The 19,346-nt window shown below is 35.7% G+C and overlaps 1 protein-coding gene across 1 annotated transcript; it reads left to right on the forward strand.

The window, feature by feature from the left end:
* The first annotated feature begins 6,253 nt into the window (after nt 1-6,253).
* LOC141718506 (uncharacterized) lies at nt 6,254-7,504 on the forward strand. Its single transcript, XM_074520889.1, has one exon. It carries the CDS (start codon nt 6,254-6,256, stop codon nt 7,502-7,504), a length of 1,251 nt encoding a protein of 416 aa, XP_074376990.1.
* The last annotated feature ends 11,842 nt before the right edge of the window (nt 7,505-19,346 follow it).

Raw genomic sequence — 19,346 nt, forward strand, 5'->3', positions numbered from 1 at the left:
CAAAGATTCACAAGAATAACCTAGATCGTCTTCGCCTTTGTTGAATTGTGCTAAAGGTCTCTTGTCTTCTTCTCCTTGAGCTCTGGTAAGTCTCTTTATTAAAACGACCAAATATGAATATATATAGTAGCCCTCAATAATCTGGAAGCCTTCCCTTTTAGAATTGTATTAGAAATAGGATTCTTGAATGTGGCATCGGCGCAACCGCGCGCTATCACAGCGCGGGTGCGCTGTATTTCTGGAACCCCGGCGCGGCCGCCGCTATCACAGCGCGAGGGCGCCATCCTTTTGGGAAAAACTCAGATTTTTTCTTGAATCTTGCTGCTTCGAGCCGGCTTTCCATGAGTTTTTATTCCAACACCACCTGGACACCAAATTAGCACCAAAACAATATTAATTCACCTCATTACCTGAATAATGACTGAAATGCAAAAACACTAGAAAACACATTAAAACACTTAACAACTTGAGTACAAATGCATCAATTCAAAGCTTATTAGAGCATAAATAAGTGTCATAAATTCCACTCAATATACCCCCAAACTTGAATCGATGCTTGTCCTCAAGAATAATCAGACTCAAATAACAAGAAACAAAAATGCATGAATGCAACTATATGAATGCACCGATCCCAATAGAATAACTCAACCAATCAACAAGCACATATCAACAAATGTAGTTACTCGCATGAAGATCAATCAAATCATACAAATCAACTTATAAACTATAGACGTGCGTGTGTGAAGATGCTTACAGATATACTATCGCAACTAGATCAATAATCATGACTCACTACTCATCAATGCAATCGCAAGGTTATAAATAAAATAAAAAGCTAGACTCAAAATAACTTATAACACTTCAATTCTTATATTGGAGTTTTATACGAATTCATGCTTTTATTCACAACAAAACAATACAAGTATGCTTATTTGATCGTGCAATGAGTGAGGTCCACAAAAGACTTATACAATAGCACCCATGTAGCGAGCGTTAGGTTAGCGGATCCCAGACCATAAAAGCCTTAGGTCACTAGGCACAAAGTCCCCTAAAAACTTAATAACTCGAGTACTAAAGAGCCCACTCGTGATCAATTATACATAACACTTATTCTTTTTTTTTCTTTTTTTTTCTTTTTTTTTCTTTTTTTTCCTTTTTTTGTCTTTTCACAATTTCTGAATGAGTGCGTTTTGCTCCATCTCATCCAATCCTAGACTACTCAAAAAATATGAGCCGGCTACTAGCCATTTGACACCTAGCCACACAACTAGCAATAAAATCCAATTTCTCCAATGTTTAAATATCCATGTCTTTTATTATTAAGAGAATACCCTAAATTCTATATATAAACAAACGATTAAATCTCGACAAATCAACAAACCATGATCATGATCTAGCACTCTAGAAACCTATAAGACTTAGTGAAATACAAGTGTCTCTAGCATGCAAATCAATTTAATACGACTTAACATCTCTAAACACGACATCACTACACTAGCATCAATATCGCAAGTCAATCGGAAAAATTATCTAAGGGATCATGTTATAATGTAAATGCATGAAACTACATGAACAAAATATCATAAAATTACCAGAATAAAAAAAACTACATGGAAAAACATGCAACTATATGAACTAAACTATCATGAACATACAACTATATGAGACTCACACAAACATATTCCTTCAACTACTACCCCCAAACTTAAAATATTCATTATCCTCAGTGAAGGTAATCAGTAAGGAATCAGGATCCTCACCCTCAAGGGGTGGAGTGTCAAGCGTGTCAGGAGGCGGATACACAGAGTCCTCACCAAATACTAGCCACTGAATGTCAACTACGGTGGCTCTAAATGCAATCCCAAGTGCCTAGGTGAGATCGTGTGCAAAATGACTATGGATCTCGTGCATCGCATCTATCCTCCTCGCAAGACGCCTATACTGCGTCGAACTCAAACCAGCTCCCATCTCTGCTCCGGCTGCCTCCTGCTGCTGCTGCGATGGTCCTCCTTCATCTCCTAACTCAGATCTCCATACAGTCCTGCTCGCCTGACCAGCAGCTGGCCTCGCACCAGGTAGGTGGTCAAAAGAATACCCAAGCCCCTTCAGATCGGGTTTGCCTCCATCACATTCCTGCATCGTAGCCAAAATAATGCTATCGATCGGAGCACTCGAAATCTGCAACTGCTCATGTGCGAGCCAATGCACACCAATTGCCACACACAGCTTTGTCACCACGGACGCATACAGAATAGACCCCATAGTGCTCCCCCTCAAGAACTTCAGAATCCCATGTTCATGCCGAACGCGGGGAACGTAGAATACTCGGTGTTAGATATATTTGAGATGTCATGTCTAATATGATTTGTGTTTAATTTTCAGAACTTAACAACAGGACATATCAGGACTTACTGAAATCAGAACTTACTGAAGTCAGAGCTTAATATCAGAACTTAAGGTGTCAGAAGATACATATCAGAACTTAAGTGCAGGAAGACTTTCAGGTAAGGAACGCGACTGATTTACAGGAGAAGATCGAGACTAAAATAAAAAAAGATATGCATGAAAATAGTTAGAAGACTGGAAGACTTGTAGAAGTTATCTAATTGATATATTTTAAGAGACAAAATTATATTCAATATCAATTAGAATATATCTTGTAACTGTGTACTTTATAAACACAGACTTAGGGTTTATACTATATGTGTTATCATTATCGAGAAGATTATACATTGTAACCTAGCAGCTCTTAGTGATATTTGTTCATCACTGAGAGAGAACAACAGTTCATATTATAACAGAGATTATTAAATATACTTGATCTTTGTTACATACTTGTGTTGAAATCGATTTGATTGTATTAACACTATATTCAACCCCCTTCTACAGTGTTGTGTGACCTAACAATTGGTATCAGAGCTTTTTTGTTAACACGCATACAGTAAAGATCCAAACAATCATGTATGAAGAAACACAAACTCCAACTAAGCCCACCAAAACTCAAGAAACTCAAAACACCCAAACCCACAGTCGATATGAGACTATTAGGGTTCCATACTGACACCTTATGAGTATCCCATATGGAAAGTGAAGATGGCTATGTTTCTGGAAGCTACAGATCCAGAATACCTTGATAGGATTAATGAAGGACCATATAAGCCTACCAAGCTCTCTGTTGCAGTTGCAGATCAACCAGCAAAGTCCATACCAAAGGAGAAAGGTGATTACACAGCTGAAGACATCTCATCTATTGCCAATGACACAAGGGTAAGGCATTTGCTGCATAGTGCCATTGATAATGACATGTCAAACAGGCTAATTTATTGCAAGACTGTAAAGGAGATATGGGATGCTTTGGAGACAAGATGCCAGGGAACTGATGCAATCAGAAAGAACATGAGGGCTATACTCACTCAAGAGTATGAACACTTTGACTCAAAAGGTGATGAGTCATTAACTGACTTATATGACAGGTTTGTCAAACTCTTGAATGATCTGTCACTCGTGGATAAGGAATATGATCTTGAAGATTCAAATCTAAAATTCCTTTTAGCTCTTCCTGAAAATCGGGATTTAAAGTCTACTACCATAAGAGACAACTATGACCTACTGAAACTACTCTTGATGAAATTTATGGTATGCTCTAGACTTATGAACTTGAGATGGATCAAAGGAGCAAGAGGCATGGAAGAAAGTCAAGGACAGTTGCTCTTAAAACTGAGGAGGAATCTCCTAAAGTGGTTGCCTCAAAGAGGGGCAAAGGAAAGGCTCTCATCATAAAGTCTGATTCAGTGTCATCAAATTTTGATGATGATGATTCAGAAACTGAAAGTTTATCTGAAGTTGATGTTAATGCAGAGATGATGCAACTATGTGCTCTTATGGTAAAGGGTATTATAAAGATAGCTTACAGGAAATTCAGAAAGGGAAAGAAGTTTTTCAAGAAAGGTGGAAGTTCTGATAAGAAAGGATTCAGAAAGTCTGAAGGCAAAGGAGGAAAGTCTAACAGAGGAGACAACTCATATGTCAAATGCTACAATTGTGGTGAAAGAGGCCACATATCTCCTGACTGTAAGAAAGGAAAAAGTGAAAAAGGCAAGGCACTTGTCACAAAGAAGAAAAGATGGACAGACACTTCAGATTCTGAACATGAGGTGAACTATGCCTTGATGGCAAATGCTGATAGCAGTATTGAAACTGCTGAATTGAAGGTACCTCAAACAACTTATGCTTTTCATACTGATGATATTACTGAGTTGAGATTATATCTTAAAACCATGTTCATTAGTTATTGAGATCAGACTTAACATGTGAAAGATTAATATTTGAAAATCTTGCTTTTAAAAATAGGAATGACTATTTAGAAAAGGAGTTAGTTTTTCTTCATCAAACTAAGAAAAAAAAAAGATGATGCTTTGTATGTTAGAGATGAAGTGTTAAAATTGAATGAATCTCTAAAGGCTGACTTAGAAAAGGAAAAAGAGATTATCAGAACTTGGACTAACTCTGGCAGAACAACTCAGAATTTACTAAGTTGTGGAAACTGGAAAGAGGGCTTAGGTTATGGAGATGATAAAAGTGAGAAAGGAATTGTGGAAATTGAGCCAATTGTTGTTAAACAGACTGCTAAGTCAAAGGTAAATCCTGTTAAGTTTGTAGCAAAAACTGTAAAGTCTGATTCTGAAAAGATGTAAGAGTCTAGGACAGAAGTTAAAGAAAAGTCAACTTCTGACAAACAGGATAAACCAGCTGAAGTAAACATAGGCTTAATGACAAAGAAGCAGCTTAAGCATAAGCTGAAAGAGATTAGAAATGTGAACAACACTACGTGAAAAACTGGAATAGACATCATACTTTTTACATCAGTTACAAAAAAAACCGATGTAAAAACAATTTTAGACATGAGTTGCTCTCAAACCGATGTGAAACATCATTATTCACATCAGTTTCATGGCCGACCGTTGTATATAACTGCTTTTTAAAAAATTAAAAAAATCACGGAACAAATTGTTCCTCCTTCACAACTAAAAAAACACGGGGGAAATTTTTAGTTAAACAGAATTCATTTCCCCCTTCTCTCTCACTGCTCTCCCTCCCCGACTTCTCTCTCTCTCTCTCTCCAACTCCGTCTCCGTCTCTCACCTCTCAACTATCACTCTCCCCTCTCTTTCACCTCTACCCGTTACAAGCCCTAAAACAAAGTTAAACCCTCTAATTACAGATTGAGCAAGAAGGTTGACATGCAACCCTGAGAAGTGTTCATACAACCCGAATCAAGCAAGTTTTACACAAATCGAGCTCTGTTTCACCGAAATCGAACCCTAATTTGTAAGTGTATTTTCAATTAAATTTGATTTTTTGGGACTTTTGATTGGTGGATGTGTGTGTCTTATAGTCATATTATTACTGAATTTGTGTATCTTTGTGAATTGATATGTATGCATTGTTTTTACTTGTGTGAAATGGGGCTTTGTTGATATATTTGTGCTAATGTTATTTAAAATGATTGTAATCCTCTTTCTTTTTTGATTGTATGTTTTAAAATGTGTATGTATTTTAGTAATCCTCTTTCTGTTTTGATTGTCTGTTTATGCTGATATGGGGCTTTACAATTTTTTTATTTATATAAACTGTGCAATTTATGGAAGGCAATTGTAACCATGATAATTTAATAACTGTCACTATCCGAATAAAATTATGCGTAGTTATTATATACTCAAGAAAATGATTAGGTGTTAGTAAATTATGAATTTTTATTTAATATTTGAAATTATGATCAGGTAGGTTATATGGATAAGTCATGGATATCTGCAGATAGGGATTCATTAGACTATAAAATTGGGGTTGAAAAGTTTTTGATATTTGCTGAAGAAAACTGTAAGGATCCTAAGATGATACCCTGTCCATGTGCACGTTGCTGCAATTTTAAGAAATTCTCGGTAAAAATCATTAGGGGGCATCTATATGAAAAGGGTTTAGTTTAGGGTACATCGATTGGATTTGGCATGGAGCTAAAGCTAGCTGTAGGTCATCGGCTGGTAGCACAATGCCACCTCCGTGTTCGGAAAATATTGAACAGAACGTTGAAGAAAATTTTGCTGCATCATAGGTAGGTGATATCTGTGAAGCAGTATATAATAACCGGGGTAATTTGGGTAATGATTGTGATAAGGATTCAGAGTAGTTTAAGAGGTTTTTGGCCGATGTCGAGCAACCTTTGTTTGAAGGCAACGATTCTAGTAAATTAGATTCGATGGTCAAGTTACATATCTGGAAAGCAAGATTTGGTATTAGTGATAGTACGTTTACGGATTTACTTTCTTCTGTTGGCTCCTTACTTCCTAAAGATCACGTATTGCCAAGTAATGCATATACAGCTAAGAAAACCCAATCTGATTTAGGTCTTGAATATATTAAGATCCATGCATGTCCGAACGAATGCATTCTATATAGAGGTGTAAATTCTGATTTTGTCGAGTGTCCCAAGTGCCACATATCTCGCTGGAAGTTAGGCAAGGATGGTAAAGTGAGAGTTAACGTCCTGGCTAAAGTTATGTGGTATTTTCCAATCATTCCAAGATTTAAACGGATGTTTAAGTCGAATTCTACCGCTGAGCTTCTGACTTGGCATGCTAACCAAAGAAGTCAAGATGGGCAGATGCGTCATCCATCCGACTCTCCTTCATGGCGGAATGTCGATTATAAATGGCCAAAATTCGGTAATGAGCCGAGAAATCTTCGATTAGCCATGGTGGCGGATGGTATAAACCCCCATAACAATGGCATGAACAATAGGTATAGCTGTTGGCCAGTAGTGTTGACAACATATAACCTTCCTCTGTGGTTGTGCATGAAAAGAAAGTTTTTGATGTTAACAATATTAGTGTCTGGTCCGCAAGAGCCAGGTAATAACATTGACGTCTTTTTGCAACCGCTTATTGATGATCTTAAAAAGCTCTGGAAAGAAGGTGAACAAGATGTGTACGACGCTCATACTAAATCTTCTTTCACTTTGAGGGCAATATTAATGTGGACAATAAATGATTTTCCCGCTTATGGGAACTTGTCTGGTTGTGTCAACAAGGTTTATATGTGTTGTCCAGTTTGTGGCGATGATACCGTAGCCAAATATTTACCTCATACCAAGAAAATGTGTTTTCAAGGCCATCGTCGATATTTACCTAGGAATCATCCTTATAGGAGGAAAAAAACGGCTTTTAATGGTGAGCAAGAGTTAGGAAATGCTCGTCAAATCCTTTCTGGAGAAGAGGTGTTAAGGCAGCAGGAGTGGATTAAATTTGCTTTCGGAAGTGCAGTAAAGAAGTCCAAAAAGGTCGACTGTCCATGGAAGAAAAAGTCAGTTTTCTTTGAGTTAGAATATTGGAAGTTTCATCATGTTCGTCACTGTCTCGATATTATGCACGTCGAGAAGAATGTGTATGACAATCTTATTGGGACACTCCTAAATATGAAATTTAAAACTAAAGACAGCGAGTCCTGCTGAATTGATATGGTTGAAATGGGCATTAGGACAGATTTGGCTCCACAAAAAGTAGGAGTTGCTTATACTCTTTCAAAGGAAGAAAAAAGAAAACTGTTAAAGTCATTGTCATCAATAAAACTTCCCTATGGACATTCATCAAACATTAAAAACTGTGTCTCAATGCTTGATATCAAGTTATTTGGGCTGAAGTCTCACGACTATCACATACTACTTCAACAGCCGCTCCCAGTTGCAATTCGTGGAATTCTCCCAAAAATGTCCGGGTTAGCATCATTAGGCTGTGTTTCTTTTTTAATTCTTTGTGCACTAAAGTTGTCGAGGTATCAAAATTGGATAAATTACAGTCAGATATAATATTAACCTTGTGCAAGCTGGAGAAAATATTCCCTCCCTCTTTTTTCGATGTAATGATACATCTTACGGTTCACTTGGTTAGAGAATTGCATTTGTGTGGTCCGGTTTTTTACAGATGGATGTATCTATTTGAATGGTTCAATAAGGTGCTGAAAAGTTATGTGCAAAACCGTTTATATCCGGAAGGTTGTATAGCTGAAAGCTATCTCGGAGAAGAATCTGTAGAATTTTGCAGCGAGTTTGTTCGGCAGAGTTGCACAACTGCAGGTCTTCCGAAGGACAAAGCCAAACTTGATGGTCCATTATCTCCTGCAATAATAAAGTCAGTTGAAGAAAAAGAGCGAGATGAGGCACACCTACATGTTCTTCATAACAACTCGGAAGTGTATCCATACATCACATAAGTTAAATTAATTAACCCTTGTCTCAATCTTCTTTTATCGAGTATTTATGGTATTTCCTTATCAATACTTTTATTTCTAGGATGCACAAGGAATTATTAGAAGAAACCTATCGAGGGAAAAAAAGACCGTGCAATGGCTAATCGGAGAGCACAATCGGTTATTTTCTAGTTGGTTTGAAAAAAGGTCAGTGAAATGATAAGGAATGAAGAAAATGTTCCTGAAACGATAAGATGGCTTGCAGGCAAACCGTCTTTTTCCGTATTGACTTATGAAGGCTTTCTCGTTGATGGCGTTCGATATTTCACAAAAGACCGAGATAATGCGCGGGTGGTCCAAAATAGCTGCGTGTCTTTAGTTGCTAAGACTGTCCAAGTGAGTAGTGCCAATGATTTAAATCCCGTGGAGAGCGATATGACATTTTATGGCGTTATTGAAGAAATTTGGGAGTTGGATTACCGTGCATTTAAGGCTCCGCTGTTCTTGTGCAGATGGGCAGATAGCGATAGAGGTGTCAAGGTCGACGATCTCGGCTTCACACTTGTGGACCTTAGTCGACAAATTCACAAAAATGATAAGTACGTATCGGTTGACCAGGTCAAGCAAGTTTTCTATGTCGATGATCCAGTCGATATTACCTGGTCAGTTGTATGAACTTCCACGAATCGAGATTACCATGAGGTGTATAATGACGATGATTTAGGGGACACAACACTGGAAAATCCTCCATTGTGCTCTCAAATCCCTAAAGTAGATGTCCCAGTAGATGTAGATGATGATGCAGACGAGCCTAGTCTTGGAAATCAACGAGAGGATGTCGAGGGAATTTGGATTAGAAAATGATTACATTTTGAATTTGTATGTCGATGTATTTTTAATTAATTTCGATATTTGTATTATTGTGAGAGACATAAGTATGCTTTTGGGACATGTTTAAAATTGTACTTTTGCTAAACCCTGGATAATTTGTCTTTGATTTTCAGTTGTTTCATAGTTACAATGCATTTTACATTTGTTACATTCGCGTTATTTCTATATAATTTTATGCTCTTTATTTATTTATTTATTTATGTTTTACTATAATGCATTTAGAACGCTTATTCCCACTGTTGATTATTATATATAGCTAATTATGTACACCATATATTTCAAAAATTATAAGCACAGGAATGGGGAAGAAGAAACCCAGAACACTGATATCTAAAAAAGCAGTGACAGAGGAGGGCAGTGAGAAAAATGAAGAAAAGCAACTGGAAGTGAAGCAATTAACAGAAGAAAAGGAACTGGATGCCGCATAACCTACAGATGACCCTGGAGAAAATGGAAAAAAGGCAGACTCTGATGTTCCACAAGAGACGGTTACAAGTACAGAATCTAGGAAAAGAAAAACTAGAGCAACACGTGGTGTTTGTGCTATGCACAAGGTCCGAAGAAAGCTCAAGGGCAAAAGTTCAAAATCAGATACAATAGAATCGGAATTCCCATTGGTGACACAAGGCACACCTTGCAGTCTTATATTGGCATGCTGGCGAGGACGATGGTGCCAACTGATCTTGAAAATTGGCTAACAGTGGATGAAGAGTTAAAAGCGAAGATATGGAGTGATGTGCAGGTAAAATAAATCATGTTTATTTTACCTAAATATTGTAACTTGTTTAGTATATGAGTTTTTACCTTGTACATAGTTATTTTTTCCTCTCAGGATACTTTCAAAGTAGCTCCAAAAAGTGAGGGGTTGGTCTTAAAGTCAGCGGGTACGAAGTGGAGACAATTCAAGTCTGAATTAACCAGAAAATTTGTGAAGTCGTATATTGGAAAGAAGAAGAAGCTAAGCAAGCCCCCTCCAAAATATGCGTATGTTGGCAAGGACTGTTGGAGAAGATTTGTGGCTGTGAGGACTGGTAAAAGCTGGGAGGTATATCTTTCATATTTATATCTTTCACATTTATCGTGGTATATTTGAATTAGTATTGAATTTAATATATCTTGTGTGCAGGAGATTAGTAAAGTGCAAAGCGAGCGAGTTAGCGAGCGAAAATATCCACACAGAACCTCAAGGAAAGGATATATTGTTTTGGAGGAAGATGAAGTACGAGTTTCTTGCTATCTCTGAAATTTAGTATAGTATTGCACTTATTTTTTTAAACATTTTTATTTCTTCATTTTTTTAACAGATCAAAGCAGGGCGGCTGGCCCCTGAAGAATTACCTGATCGAGCAATTTTCTGGAAAAAAGCTCATACGCCACCAGATGGAGTTATTGATGAAGAGTAGGCTAAGACATTTGAAAAAATTGTAAGTTCCAGATTTAATGAACTTCTTTTAATTTTAGTTGCACCGTTTTTAAATTTAATTGCATTTTTAAATTCATATGCAGTTTTAAATTTAATTGTACTACCTTTCAATTTAATTGCATTTTTAATTGCATCTGTTTTTAATTTAATTGTATTTAAAAATTTAGTTGCAGTTTTAATTTTAATTGCACTTCTTTTTAATTTTATGTGCACTTCTTTTTAATTTTAATTGCACTTCTTTTTAATTTAATTGCATTGCTTTTTAATTTACTTGCTTTAATTTTAATTGTACATGTTTCCAATTTAATTGCATTTTTAAATTTAGTTTTAATTGCACTCCTATTTTATTTGTTTAATTTTAACTGGATGAACTACTTGAAAAGAAACACAAGGGTGAGTTTGTACCGTCTGGAAGCCAGGATGTGCTTTCTGTTGCACTGGAAACTCCTGAACATTATGGTAGAGTTCGAGGAGTTGGAAGCTTTGTAAATCCATCGACGTACTTTAGTTTACCGAAAAGGAAATCCAAGAAGAGCAGAGTGAGCAAAGTAGAGTTTGAACAAACAAAGAATGACTTTGAGAAAAGAAATGAGGATCTTATGTTGCAGATTGCTGAGCTGAAGAATGCAATGAAGGAAATGGCTAGTGCAGCCAAACTCCACTCGCCGATGTTGTCTGATAAGGCAAGTTGTCGAGTTGAAGAAAAAGAAGGAGTTGCTGAAATGAAGCAAAAGTGTCGTCTTACTGCTGTACGTGAATTGATGGTTGAAAACAATAATGGTAATGGTGATGACTGTGTGGACATTAATCATTTTGACCCTCCGCCTGGGAAAAAGGTAAAAAAGTATTGTACGTATATCTCTCAATATTTTTGCAATTGTTGCCAGACTTATTATTTGACAATGCTTATAAATATAATTTAGGATCCACGAAAGTTCGAGCTGGCAGTGGATGTAATTGAAAATAAGGTAGGTTTTGGTATGGTATTCTCCGAGGATGGAATGCCTACGTTAGTACATGAAGTGCCTCTTGAGCCCGAATATGCTCGTGTCCAGGTAGACGGAACCATAAAGGAAGACGCCTTAGTTCCAGTACCAATAGCTAGTGAAATAGAGACAGTCCGCCAAGCGGTTGGCTCCCTTGTAGCATGGCCTAAAAATTTGATCATCTTCAGTCCCCCCACTACTGAGTTATGTTCTTAAAAATCGGAGAATTATAAATGCATTTTCTAAAAACTGTTAAGGTTTATGGAATACTTGTTTATTTGTATATTTGTTTGTAGAAAAAGAAGGAAGTGAAGCCAAGGAACACAAAGATTGTCAATGCGTATCAGAAACTGTCGGCTGAGATGAAGAGTGTGAAACCTACTAACAATGTTCCTCGAAGGTTTATGTTGTTGTACAGACATGCCATGGTCATATTGAAAGAAAGTGGAGACTCGATACAAATACCGTGTGGTGCTGAGGTGTTTGGAGTCGAAAAAGTCATTTTTCTATTGCACGAGAATGTTATGGCCTTATTGGAGTTTAAAATGATTGGTCAGGGCATAATATCCACATATATGGCGTATGTATTTTTTCCTTTTTATTTTTCCTTTTCAATTCATTAATATTGTTTTATTTTATTTTTTTGTGAGAACAAATTATGGAGAATGTTTTATTTTTATTTGTAGGTATTTATATACCGAGGTTCGTAAGAGAAAACTATCCGACATGTATGCATTTGTTGATCCAGCGGCCACTTTTAAGCTCAATGATGATTTTAAAGCTTATATTGTCGAACGGATGAATACAGGAGATTTTCGCATATTCCTCATGCCTCATAATGAGAAGTAAGTTTTAGCGTTTGCAAAATTATAAAAAATTATAAACTGTCTCTATATTTTATAATTTCTTGTTGATTTATTTAACATTAAACAGTTATCACTGGATTTTGATTATGATTTCGGAATCGGAAATCTTCATTCTCAACCCCTTGGCCCATCCAACAAATTTTCCAAAATTAAAAGCAGCATTAACGCGATAGTATTAATTGAACTTTTTTTATATATGTTTGCTGTCTATTTTTTTTAGAATTTTTTATTTATGTATACTGCATGTTTCCTCTATACAGAGCGGTGAGATCTTATAATGCTCAGAAAGGATTGGTAAACAAAAACCCCAAGATTAAGAACCTTAGCGTAAGTATTCATTTGTGCACATTTGACTGTAGTATGGTTTTTTTGTAAATTCTTTCTTTTTAGGGATTGATTGATTGTTAATTTTTTGTTGGATTAGGGATACCCGAAACAACCGCGTGGATACGAGTGTGGGTACGTTGTCATGCGTTACATGAAAGACATATTCGAAGATAAGGAAATGAAATTCATTACCAAGAAAATAAATGTACATTTAGCGCAATCTGCAAACACCTAGAATAAATGTACATTTATCAGGGCATATTTATATTTATAGTATAGTATGCTAATTCGCTGTTTTTGCACTCTGTAAATTTCACAGTAGGCAGCTAAGACTCGAAACTGCTATACAAGGGAGGAACTTGATGAAGTGCGATTCGAGACTCTTCAATATGTCCAAGAGTTTGTTTAGTTTTCATGTTACCATGGAACAATATTTAGTTTGATCAGTACACTGTCATCTAGTTGGTCATTCGTTCGTTTGGTTGGTCTTGTAATCTGCTTAAGTAGTCTGCTACCACGCTAGTACCACGCTTTGCTAGAAATGACTTGCGTAATTAGAGTAGTTATGGCAGATCATGAATTGTGGATATTCGGTCTGGCTTGTTTAAATGATTGTTATAACTTTTGTTGGATGATTTGCAAGTTATTATATAACTTTTGTTGCATTTCCGTGCTTGTTGGGATCTTGATATATAGCTAAAAAGCTTTTAGTATTTCAGTTTTGGTTTGCGATTAGTCAATTTCAGTTTTGATAGTTTTGGTTTGCGATTGGTTTGGTTTGTGATTGGTTTGCGATTGGTAATTTTTGGCTAGTTGAATATGTGAATAATACACATCACTGAAAATGTAATAACCGATGTCTATGCTAATCAAAAACAACAGGCATATTGTGTTCTTTTGTACCCAAAACTGATGTATATACAACTCAATAACATCAGGCAAAGCAATTCCAAACTGATGTTAAATCAAATAAACAACGGTTTTGAACCGATGTCTTTGATTTTAACATAAATTATATACTTTAGACAACGGTTCAAAACTGATGTCTTTGACCTTAAGAAAAATTATATACTTTTTACATCGGTTACCAACTGATGTGTAAAATGTCTTTTAACATTGGTTGAACAAACAACCGTTGTAAAGTATAGACATCGATTGCCGATGTCTATGTTAATCTTTAACATCAGTTTTTAAACGGTGGTGATGTTAATAGTCTTAATAAACATCATTTTTTAGAAAAAAACTAATGTAACAGGTTATAATCACACTGTGTGTGATATCTTTAAATTGATTACAATCTTTTAGTTTGCAAAATTAAAATGATGTTAGGTACTTATATAAGATAAAAGACATCAGTTTATTGCCAAAAAACGATGTGGAAAGCTATGTTTTACATCGGCTAAAAACCGATGTCAAAGGGGGGGACCTTTCTCTACACCGATGAAAATATCGGTCAGGATTTTTTTTTACATCGGCTAGTAACCGATGTCTATTCCAGTTTTTCACGTAGTGCAAGGTAAAGGAAGCTAGGAAAAAAAGGAATGGAAAGGAAGGTGTGAATAAAAGCAATAATTATATGCCTGTTCCTAATGCTCCTAGAAAGAAATTTTATAACTGTGGAAACTCTAACCATCTTGCTTCTTTTTGCAGGAAAAATAAAGATATAAACTCCTTACCTCCTAGATCAGGAGTTAAGAGTCAGTATATTAGGTTTAAGCTAAAAAATCCTTGTTTTCATTGTGGTAGTTTATGGCATTCTATTTATACTTGTAAGGAATATCATAGTTTGTACTATGATTATTATCAAATAAAACCTTCTTTGAAGAAAGTTAGTTTAATTTCTTCTAGTGTAAAGTCTGATGCAAAGTCTGATATAAATTCTGATAAACAGCATGTTAGCATAAACTCTGAAATTAAATCCGCTACAAATGCTAACAAACTTAAAACGGCCAAAGGATCCAAGCAAGTCTGGGTCCTTAAAACTAACCAATAGTGGTCTTTGTGATTGCAGGGAAACAAGAAAAATATCCTAGTGCTGGACAGTGGATGTTCAGGAAATATGACTGGAAATAAAGCCCTGCTATCAGACTTTGTGGAGAAAGCTGGCCCAGGAGTTTCTTCTGGAGATGGCAATATGGGAATAACTCTAGGATATGGCAATATCAATCTTGGGAATGTCATCATTGAATCAGTAGCTCTTGTCTCAGGACTTAAACACAATCTGCTAAGTGTGAGTCAAATTAGTGACAAAGGTTATCATGTGGATTTCTTTGAAGAACACTGTGAAGTTGTAAGCAATTCTACAGGAAAAGTGGTTCTAAAAGGTTACAGGCATGGTAACATTTATGAATCCATACTTTCAACAAGTTTTGATGGTTCTGCAATCTGTCTGTTTAGTAGAGCATCAATTGAAGAAAGCTGGAATTGGCACAAAAGACTCTTTCATTTAAATTTCAACAACAAAAATGAGCTAGTAAAGAAAGATCTTGTGAGAGGACTGCCAAAATCAGTATTTGCTCCTGATGGCCTTTGTGATTCATGTCAAAAGGAAAAACAAAGAAAATCTTCATTCAAGAGCAAAACTGAATCTTCAATTCTTGAGCCTTATCACCTACTGCATGTTAATCTATTTGATCCAGTTAATGTCATGTCTATTGCAAAGAAGAAATATGCTATGGTCATAGTGGATGAGTTCACAAGGTACACTTGGGTGTATTTCTTGCACAAGAAGAATGAGACTGCATCTACTCTAACTGATCATGTCAAACAGCTGGATAAATTGGTCAAAGATTCTGTCAAAATTATAAGAAGTGATAATGGAACTGAGTTTAACAATTCAATAATGGAAGAGTTCTGGAAAGAGCATGGAATTAAGCAGGAATTTTCTGTACCCGGAACTCCACAGCAAAATGGAGTTGTAGAAAGAAAGAACGGGACTCTCATTGAAGTTGCACGAACTATGTTTGATAAAGCAAAGCTACCAACCTACTTTTGGGCTGAAGTTGTGCAGACTGCTTGTTTTACACAGAATGCTACACTCATAAACAAGCATGGAAAAACACCATATGAGATGGTGAAGAGAAATAAGCCAAATCTGAAATACTTTCATGTATTTGGTTGCAAGTGTTTTGTTCTTAAGACTCATCCTGAACAGCTGCCAAAATATGATTTAGAAGTTGATGAAGGAATTTTTGTTGGATATCCACTTTCCACAAAAGCCTTTAGAGTCTACAATTTAAGAACAAGGATTGTCATGGGATCTATCAATATATCTTTTGATGATAAGAAGATTACTGGACTTGAAGATTTCTGTAATAACCCCAATTTTTGGAAAATTTTTGAAACCCTTATGAATAGTGTTTTTGCTGAATGAGAAAACTTTTCATGCCACACTATGTAGGGGTTCTGATATGGATATTCTGAGATTTTATTAGTACTTTATATGGGATATAAGTGTATGTAAAGATCGTCAGAATCCAAATCCGAACACTTTGATTTTTCCCGGAAATCCACTAGATACGGAGAGAATTGAGTATAAGGTAACAGGATAAAAAGGATTTAAATTAAAGGATTATAGGAGAGGATCATAAAAGGAATATAATATATTGAGAAAGGTTAAGGGAACCTAAGTAATAAGATCCCGGGTATGATCCCTCAAACGATAAACGAAAACGAAAGTTAAGCGAACCGTATAACAGATCAGCGGTCATTAGGCAAACAATTAGGAAGTTAAGCAAAGGGATTAGAGGAAGTGATGTCACCCAACCAATGAGAAGAGGACAAGGAAGGGAGGATGACATAGCAATGTGATGTAAGCATGACATAGGGAAGGAGGAGGTGTGGTTGGTTTATAACCACACAAATATAAGGTTATTAAGGTAATTAACCAAAAACAAAACAAAAAACAACCAAGCTAAGCCAAACAAATCAAAAAACACAAAATCATTTCATTCTCATCATCTTGCTCTCGGCTTTTCATCTTTTTCAAGGGCAAGAATTTTAAAAATCAAGTTCCAAGCATTGTTAAATCACAAGGTAATTATCTAAGCTTCCTTGTACATAGATATGGATATGCTATAAGTTTAAGCTCCTAATTCCTTCACAATCTCTTCCAATAAATCAAGGAAGAAGATGGTGAATAGTAACCTTCAAGAAATAACTTTAGTTTTCTTGAATTTTTATGAAAGATTAAGGTTATACAAGCAAGGATCAAGGTTCTTTTAGGCATTCAAAGCTCTTGGGTTGTGTTAGGAAGCTTCAAGGAGGTATAAACAACTTTCACCTTTAACTTATAGTTTGAACTTTGAGTTTTGATGAGTTCATGGATGGATTAATGTATATATAGAAATATCCATGTATGTATAGCAAGATCCATGTATGTTAGATAGTTTGGTTGGATTTGTGGTGATTTTGGATATGAATCTTGGTTAATGGTTAATGAATCTTAAGTTATGGTTAGTAGATCATGTTTGCGGTTGAATAAGTTGGAAAAACTTGAGATTATGGACTGACTTTGCCTTGATATAAGTTGTGTTTGATGTATTGATGATGGTTGGGTGGTTTGTAGTGAATTGGTAAAGAATTGGAATGGTATAAATATTGGTAATCGCGTAAACATAGCCGTCGTAACGTCCGATTTTCTTTAGACTGTTTTGTGCATAACATTAGGACCCGAGGACCCCCTGCTAGATTATGACCACTGCCATGTTTAGATAGCTCATGTTACGAGCTTCGTTTTGATATGTAGTACGTTCGATTCCGATGCACGGTTTAGGAGAAACGACCGTTTCAAGTAACGGCGTTTCGCGAACGAAACTTTTTCCCTCGCCTTACTTTGAAACATAGGTTAAAGACCAAAAAGGGTTAATTAATGTATGAAACATTTATGGTAAGTGTGTTAGGCAGTTGGTAAGACACTCGCGAAGGAATCGCCTTAAAACTCGTAAAGGTTAAATTATTAAAAATGGTGGAGCCGAGGGTACCCGAGTGACTTAAGCGAATCAGTGAGCGCAAAACGAGCGTTAGAGTCTAAGTTAGTTAAAGTATAGATTTACAAGTGACTTTGGTTTAATTCCAACTTACTTGTTGCTTATAGGTTACCAGACTCGTCCCGAGCCATTCGTAACCCCCAGTCGCTCAGGCAAGTATTCTATCCGTTATACTGTTGTTGTGATGTATACACTTGTATATGCATTATCTTGCGATAGATGCATGTTGGTTATTTAGCAAATTCTTGCGATATATTGTAGCATGTGATATGGTATATATGCATGCATGTTTCATATTCTTGAAATATATATCTGTTGGTTCAGTTGATAATACCTATGCTAGAGATAAGCGGTATTTGCGTATACCCTTAGTATAGGGACCCAAAGGTGGAAATATTTTCTAAAACCGGGAGTCGAGGATCCCGAGTAGATTTTGTATATATGGATATATATATATATACTTATATATATATATATGGTCATAGTTTTCAAAACTATTAATCGAATAAGGTTTATTCGATTACTTTAACTTTATTTTATTATTGAATATTATTTCGAATATTATTCGAAGGCGTATGACTCCTTTATATTAAATGAATATTATTTTGAATATTCGTTCGAGGACTTATGACTCATTTTATTTTATTAATGAATATTATTTTAAATATTCATTCGAGGACTTATGACTCCTTTTATTTATTTATCTGAATATTATTTGAATATTCATTCGAGGGCTTATGACTCAGTTTATATTATTTATTGAATAATATTTGAATATTCATTCGAGGGCTTATGACTCAGTTTATATTATTTAATGAATATTATTTGAATATTCATTTGAGGATCTATGACTCCGATTATTTGCTGAAATATATTCTTTATTTTATTAAAGAATAAGGTGTTAATAATCAAACTTATTTTCGATTATTCAAATAAATATAATACTTTCATATAAGTATATCTTTGGTTATTTAATACTCGTTTCAAGTATAAGTTTTAATACTTCTACTTCAATTATTTTTATAAAGATTATTTTTTATGGGAATATTATTTAAATAATAATATTCAATCATTTTCTAAATATTCTGGGGACTGATTTACTTCATTAAATCAGCTTTACTCCAAACACTCTATAAAGTGTTTTCGAGTCTTCAAAAGGATTTTTAAAGTCAGAGCGGATTCCAAAACTCATTTTTATATTTAAGATCTTCCTTTTTAAGGGGATTTAAATACTCGCTCAAAACCTGGGGAATCCGGCTCTGTGGTGTATTTTATATTCGCAACGAGGTTGCAGTTTTGGTAAATGAATTGATTACTTGCCCAACGTTCGGGAAGTAAGCCCATCTAATTGAGTTGGCATAAGCGACAGGCCGGGGTACGGTCTATGAATATGTAAGTGGCTGGGTGGCAGTCCATCAATGCGTGAGGGGCCGGGTAACGGTCTAGCGCGAGGTCCTAATGCGGCCAGGGTGATGACCGGTGAGGAATTCATCCATCTACAGTAGAAAAGGTTACTTATTGGTATCTTTTCCTGATCAGCAAGATATCTGGTTTATGCCAAAATTCTTTTCCTTTCCAAAATTCATTGGATGTTTCAAACTCTGTTCATACTTTACATAACAGAGGT

The sequence above is a fragment of the Apium graveolens genome, chromosome 4 (assembly GCF_009905375.1).
Source record: "Apium graveolens cultivar Ventura chromosome 4, ASM990537v1, whole genome shotgun sequence".
Taxonomy (NCBI): Eukaryota; Viridiplantae; Streptophyta; class Magnoliopsida; order Apiales; family Apiaceae; genus Apium; species Apium graveolens.

What these genes read in the sequence shown, in the direction of transcription:
- LOC141718506 (XM_074520889.1), top strand. Translation starts at nt 6,254, where the DNA reads ATGGTCAAGTTACATATCTGGAAAGCAAGATTTGGTATTAGTGATAGT.